Source organism: Anneissia japonica, unplaced genomic scaffold (genome assembly GCF_011630105.1).
Source record: "Anneissia japonica isolate Jap-2015-1 unplaced genomic scaffold, ASM1163010v1 scaffold4415_len418423_cov169, whole genome shotgun sequence".
Lineage (NCBI taxonomy): Eukaryota > Metazoa > Echinodermata > Crinoidea > Comatulida > Comatulidae > Anneissia > Anneissia japonica.
In genome coordinates, this window is record NW_022743399.1 from 65,129 (window position 1) to 72,957 (window position 7,829).

A 7,829-nucleotide genomic window follows, 5' to 3' on the forward strand; every position below is an offset into this window, starting at 1 on the left:
ATGTACTCTCTTATACATGGGCATGATGATGCGGTTTAGATCAGTTAAAATATTGACGTCAGATTTTTGTTTAATTGGCCCGACGTTTGTTTTTGAGAGTTAAAGGTAATTGTAGGGTACGGTGTGACAATATTCCTTGGATTCCAGGCAGTGTACAGTCGGCCGGTGGGGTCTGTGACATAGGCCTAGGGCTAGGCACATATTGGTACGTTCCAATGATATGCTTAAGTAAGTATGGCTTGCCTTGTGACCCTTTTCAAAGAATATCACGCTGGGATTATCTTTCTAGGTATACCTTACTATTACTCGTGATTCCGGATTCTTCCTTTTTTTTAAGTTTAATTTTAAAAGGAGAACAACACTAAAAATATATTTATGATATATACGACGAGGTATCAAATAACAATGTGAAACAACTTGCTTGAATTGAAACACATCTACACATGTTATTACAAATCTAAAATAAGCTGCAATCTAGGCCTATGTATACGATTAAGAGTCGATGAGGGATAACTTAGGCCCCAACCTTTTCTTTAAAACTATCGCCTTTGCACCAAATGATCAGTCGGGGGAAAAATTTAGAAAAATGTAATTTAATGTTTTACCATACGAGTTTAGCAGTTATTCTATTGGAATTTTTTTTGGTCAGAATCATTGATGGTTTAAAATGGACAAGGATCTGTACAATAATAGAATAACTTTAATCTGTGATCTTTGCCCTCTCAGGTACAATTTTGGTGAGATCTAGGCCTTTTATTAGCTACAAGAATTATGTGGCATTCTTTAGTACACAGAGGAAGCGCAAGGTGGTATTGGGACTAGAAACAAGTTGCGATGAAACAGGAGCAGCAGTTGTTACAGAAGATGGTGAGGTTCTGGGAGAGGGCCTACGCTCACAGAAAAACATTCATGTGAGGTAAGTGATTATTACCTCCGCCAACGAAGTTGACAGGAGGTTATGTTTTCGCCTGGTTTTTTTATTTAGCTATTTATTTGACTGTCGTCATATTTCTTGTGAACAGCCTACAGTTTTTATCAGAAATTCGTCAAAACTTGGCCACAATGTTCCTGTACCTAAGATCTAGAGCTTATTAAATTTTGAAGGGTCAGGATTTAAAATTTATTTGTGTACAGCCCATAGTTTTAATCACAAACTTGTCAAACTTGGTCACAATATTCCATGACCAAAGATCTGAAAGTACAGTATTTGAATATTGAAGGGTAGGGTTAAATGTCAAGGTCACAATCAACAAAAAATAATTTTTTGAAACGGTTTTTATCAGAAATTTGTCAAACATGGCCACAATGTTCCTTTACCTGAGATCTGGAAATGACTGAATTTTGAAGGGTCAGGGTCAAAGGTCAAGGACACAATGATTGAAAACTTGTATAACTGTTTGCCGTATAGAGGTGTGTGTGTGTGCTTATATGGGTTCACATGAACATTTGGTGTAGTGGTAAGAAGAGTGTTTTCCACACTACCAGCCCTGGGTTCAAATCCCAAAGAGTCTACTTTTTTTTTTTCATTATTTTTTTTTATGGGGACATTATGCCAGGGAAATTTATACTGAGGAGAGCTATGATGTAGGCAGAGGTATGCTCTCTCCGAGTGCCCTCTAGTTAAATATTAAAATAATTATTGACTGCTTACTTAGGGACCATCCATTATTTTCATCATTTTCACAAGAGTAGAAAACATGCTTTATGAGGGGATTAGTAATGCAAGCCCTACTGTATGTTACTCTTTCATGAAAAAGCTAAATGATGACATTAAATTGACAATAATCATAATTTCAGGGGAGGTCATATAAAAGAATGTTTTTTGAAACTTGCTTAAAAGTGTTTATGTGAGCTAAGAAAAGCATGATGATGTATGTTTTCAAATTAGAAATGACATAAATGCACTATATTTTTAAGATCTGAATGATTATCATTTTATGTTTTATGTAGGAATGGAGGGGTGATACCTCCGCTAGCCCAGGCCCTGCACCGTGAATGCATACATGATGTGGTGCAGAAAGCATTGGACCAAAGTCATCTAGACATCAAGGTACAGTATACAACATGTGTTAGAGTGTGTAACAAGGGCTTTGCTTTTATTCTATTCTTCATAAAAAGCTCACACAATGTTGTACATGACAAACATAACTTATACCTGGCTTGGCATACTAGACAAGCATAACCGCCAACATAAACCAATAAATTCTCTTTCTCGTTAGCTAGGTAATCTAATCTTAAACTTCATTTCCATAACTGTAAAGTCGTGCCCTTGCCTTTTTATGACAAAACTGTTACTTATTTTTGTTCTGTCAATGAATCACTATTCACTTTCATGGCAACCTGAGAGAAACTCTGACCCATTTTATCTATTAGTTACCCAGATCCAGATCTGTCAATGTGTATGTTCACATCCAATTGTTTTGGTTTTAGGATGTGTCTGCTATTGCTACAACAACAATGCCAGGCCTGGCGCTGTGTCTTATGGTGGGCTTGGAGTACACAAAGCAGTTGATAGCTAAAACCAACTTGCCATTCATCCCAGTGCATCACATGCAGGCTCATGCTCTTACAGTGAGGCTTATAAATCGGTAAGTAAATGAAAGTTCAACAACTTTAGGGATATCTGGTCTAATGAACTTGCTTACATCATCTTATCCTGATACCAATGGCCAACTGACATACATGAAAAGATTCTGAAGATGCTGGAGATTTTTTCTTGCTTGTGGGAATGTGGGAACTTCATATTGGGGACTCCCAACAACCCAGAGGAACCTAGAAATCCTGGATTCAGTTGCCATCCTCTTATACATCTATTATTTAGTTAATTTTTTTCGTTTCATTTGTTTCTGGTTATTTATTGAGGGTCCCTAATGATCAACTCCAGCTAGATGAACCACCCTCATAGAATTTTGTTGAAATAAAAAAATAAATGTAATTTCACTAAACCATCACATGCATCTAGTTCATTAATTCCACTGACGGTCACATGCCCTAAACTCATGTAAGGTCAGGTGCCAGCATTTCATGGCATTGTTTCGGGTGTAAGCAAATTAAAAAAGAAAAAAAAAACAATTTTCCCTCTCCTGTTATTGTTTACTTATTGATTTTTTTCTAGGGTTGACTTTCCTTTCCTCGTACTTTTAGTATCTGGTGGACATTGCTTGTTGGCAGTTGCTAGAGGAGTGGACGATTTTCTATTGTTAGGTCAAACCCTGGATAATGCACCAGGGGAAGCCTTTGATAAGGTATGTAATTTACCCTACAAAATATCACACCTCTAGTTGGCTTCCTCACAATTATGATGTGATATACTATAGCGCATATGCTCAGATGCGTTTGTGTGTACTGTAAAATCGTCCTGAGCGAACACTAAACTAGTCACTAAATTTTTCACAGAATTTGTCCATGATTGGTTAAACCTACTCCATATTTAAGTCCAAGTGTGAACAGTGGTACAACTTGTTTTTGTGCAAAATTAATAAAAAACTTATATTACTCAATAAAAATGTGTTTTGGAAATTACTCTTGCGACTGATGAGCCATTCCTACAACTGCCAGATAGGGCTCAGTCATAATCGCAAGCCGTGAAAAAAAAAATGGTGATTTATCTAATAAATTATGAGGCCTGTATTCATTTGTGCACCCATTATATACAGTAAATCTTCCCACTGTTAATTGTTGACTAGTACTGTCCCGTAATTTAATTTTTTTATTTATATATATTTTTTGTCACTTTATTTACTTGTTTATTTTTTATTTAATTAAATTTCTTTTTTTTTTCTTGACCCCTGTGGAAATTCACATTCAGGTTTAAAGGGTCTTCAATGCACCCTCTGACCTTTCATTGACTTTGAATCTTTGCTTTGTTTGATTTTGATTTTCTCACTTTCATGTGGTTATTTGATTGGTTGTTTTTTTCTGCTTTTTGGTGTATAAAACTGTGCCTTTCTTTTCCTCTATTTTTTTTCTACTTTTTTGATGTTGTTTTTTACCTTTTTGGATGGTTTTCTTTTGTTTGTAAATTTTTCTTGTAATGTCCTTGTTTTTTATTCCTTTGATGTTGCTTTCATTATTTAATTATTCTTTTTTGTACTACATTATTAAGCATGAAATAAAAACATACACACTCTAATTGAGAGTAGACTCTATTCCAGACAGTTATTCGGAAATGTGTACTGTTTATTGTAGGTGGCTAGGAGGCTAAAACTTCAACACCATCCACATTGCCAAGGTTTGAGTGGTGGACAGTCTATAGAAAAGCTAGCTACTGAGGGCAGCATACGCTTGCTGATGGGGAAAGGAACATCGCTACCAAAGTCTAGAAGTTGTGATTTTAGCTTTTCTGGTACAATGAGCCTAGCTCACTGGTTAATTGGTGTTCATGAAAATCACCAAGGTAAGACTATTTTAATGATTTAAATGTTAACATATTATTTACAATATTTATTCATTTAATTATTATTCATTATTCCTAATCGTTAAATTTATTGTATTTCAAATGTTTAATTTATAGTGATAAATATTAGTACCATCACATAAATGTATAATTATTATTTTTATTATTTTTAAAATCTTTATTTAAAAATAAATGTCTTTTGACATTGAAAGCAGTATTCAAACTTCAATGCCTGTATTTTTTTTATGTATATACAATTTTATACAAATTGATGTTTATCATTCTTAGGCATAACAAAAGATGGTGGCAAGCATCTAGATAATCTTCCGGATATATGTGCCTCGGTCCAGCACAAGATCACGCATCACCTGTGCACGCGTGTAATACGTGCTATTAATTTCTGCAACCAAACAGGACTTATTCCTGAGTCTAACCAAACATTGGTAAGAACCGTAGCATGGCAAATTCGATTAAGTTTGTGTATTTTACTTTAGTTGTATCATAAAGGCAGTGTTCCTTGGATGCATGATTTGCCAGAATAGAATTTTTCAGTTTTAAAAATAAGTCTGTAAGGGCTGTGGAGTATTGTAGCTTTTTCGAACACTGTCAATAATAGTGCAGATATTGAAAATTTAACAATTGGAAATTTTCGTAACTGTAGGCCTTTAGACAATGCAAACTTTATTTGAGTTAAATTTCTTTAGTGGGGAATGTTGATATTTGTTGCTCAATCTTAGTTTTATGAAAATTTTGAAATTAAAGGTAAAGGTAATTCCCATTTATATTTTTCACACTGTACCGTAAATGTACACACAGGGTAATATATACTCTCAACTAAGCGCCAAGGCGCTTATTCAAGAGTGGCGCTTAGCTAAAAAATTCAAGTTTGGTGCGGTGCTTATTCAAAAGCAGCGGCTGTTCAAGCATTTACAGTATGCTGTTTTACTAAATAGAAAAATAAATATCATTTTATATGCATTTATGAACTTTGAGAAAGTATATGACCTTTATATTAGCATTAAAAATGTAAAATAACTGATTTCTGCATATGCCAGTCAACAACCCTCAATGACAGGAAATATTATTATTTGATAGTCCTATCTTATTTCAAAATAATTCTGTCATGCCAAAGTTGTTTATAATATGTACTCAATTTGTATATTCATTGTTCAACAATATACAGTTTTTTTTTTTTTTTGTAGGTATGAGTAACTAAACAATAAATTAAAAAAAATATGTTTCTATATATTGTAGTAAGTGACATAAACTTTATAATCCAAAGCTCGGTATGTTACTTGAGACCAAAATAAATATCTAGCATGATTAGCCTGCCTTCTCTGCATTAATTAAATTACACTAGCTGCGTACTATGTTTAAAAAGTGGTTGTAGTTCCTGAAGAATAACCAGGAACAAAATTGTCCAGTGCTAACAGTGTAACTCGAGTTAAATTTTCCTGAGTACGTGGTTAATACCATGTTATCCCTGAACTTTTCACAGAATGTAATCATGGTTATGCATGCTAATAGCAGCGGTACGATTTGACTAAGGTAGTGTTACCCTTTGTGCTGGTGAAAATTAATCCAGATTGTACATGGCTTTAGTCTGTCTTTTCACTCAGGAATAAAATTCGGTAGGGGTACAGTGTGAATGATGTTGTAATAAACATGGGCGGATCCAGAATTTTTCAAACGGGTGGGGCACAACACTTTCAGAATAGATAAGTGAGCAGCTCTTATTTCAATACATAACATCGATATGCATTGTGACTTTAAAATTTGTTTCAAGACAGGGTGCGGGGTGGAGGGGAACGTGCCCTCCTTTGGATTCGCCTGACAAATTGGTCTGTGGTAAATTTTATGCACTTTTAATTCTCCCTAGAGTAAATGTAATATTTGTTTCTATTTTTAGAAAGTCTATGATGATTTTTTTTAAAACAATTTTTTAGGTTGCGTCTGGCGGTGTTGCTAGCAATTCTTACATTCGCAATGCTCTTGAAACCACATGCAGTGCTCTAGATTATCAACTGATCTGCCCTCCGCCTAGGCTCTGCACAGACAACGGTATCATGATTGCATGGTCTGGAATGGAGAGACTAAAGCTTGGAATTGGTATTTCAAACAATCCACAGGATGTAAGATTTGAACCAAGGTAAATATTGTATAGCCCCCTCTATATATTATTAGTTCTAATCTTTAAATAAATACATTTAGGTATTGAAAAACATTATTTTCTTCTTTTTAATAGGTATCCAATTGGTGAAGACATTTCAAGTAATGTTGTAAAGAGCAATATAAAAGTAAAAGCTATTAAATTCTGGTGAAAAAAATATACTGAAGACGTTTTTATATCATATTATGGTACTCTAATAGTCTAATCAAGATGATCTTGTCTATATACTTTCTAAATTCCAAGGACTGTTTATGCATTTGGCAGAGGTAGTATTGATTTCTTGAAATTTAATGATGAAGTGAAGTGCACAAGTTGACAGTAGAAGGTTTAGAAATGATCATCTTCGTTCCATCATTTTGAAATAACATACTGTTTGAATTTACCGCAACATTGCCCACACAACTAATAGCAAATGTTTATGTTTCCTTTTCCGCATTGATAATTGCTTTTGATACATAGAAGATGAAGTGAAGAGTAACAGTTCATAGCCTAACTTGTCACAGTTTCAATCGTTTTTTTTAGGGGGTGAAAAAAGCATTTCTTAAGAATTTACCGCTAGGTTGCCAACATAACATATCAAATCTTTCCCTCGTTCCAAAGATTGCATCTGTGATTGCATTTGATAATTGCTTTCAATACACAGAAGTATGATTAAATGAATGAATGTTTCTGTTACAATATTTTCAATTTTCACATTGATTATTCCATTAGTCTGTTACGAAATATTTAGCTCCCTAATGATCAAGGTGATTAGTTTTTAATTAATGTTTTTGAAATTAGATAAAGATACTTAAAAAATTGGCACAGTTTGTGTATCTTCGAAGATTAAAGACACACTCTTGCCAAATTGTTTTTATAAGAAAAAGTTGTAAATATTTTCATTAAATGAAGTACTTGGATGAAAAAATACTCAGTTTTTAATGAATTTGCTATTTACATGATAAGTACTCTGTTAAGAAATATGATTGTTTCATTGTGTATTTTTTATTTATTTATTTTTTAATTTTTAACACAGTTCTCAAATATGAAAGCACTTTTCCCCAGACACAGTGTGTCCACATGTCTAAGTTGTGATGCTGTAGTCAGCATAGGAGTGGGTCTAACTCCACCAAGTACACATTTATACCCTGTGTAGAGAGAAACAGTACCTTGTACAAGGAAACAAGCGAATTGCCAACCTTCTTCTGCTGTGCCAAACTGCTTTCATCACCTTACTGCAATTATTGGTTTACATTAAATAAATTATTTTGACTGTCTAAAACA

General features: G+C 34.0%; 1 protein-coding gene across 1 annotated transcript; it reads left to right on the top strand.

Moving 5' to 3' along the window:
* Positions 1 to 7,829, top strand: LOC117119480 (probable tRNA N6-adenosine threonylcarbamoyltransferase, mitochondrial; the record flags this gene model as incomplete). The annotated part of the gene is given in 9 exon segments (XM_033264319.1): positions 1 to 228; positions 727 to 916; positions 1,951 to 2,050; positions 2,431 to 2,588; positions 3,116 to 3,245; positions 4,189 to 4,396; positions 4,685 to 4,839; positions 6,343 to 6,545; positions 6,642 to 7,829. Coding segments are annotated over 9 exon segments (1,233 nt in total). The 3' UTR covers positions 6,718 to 7,829.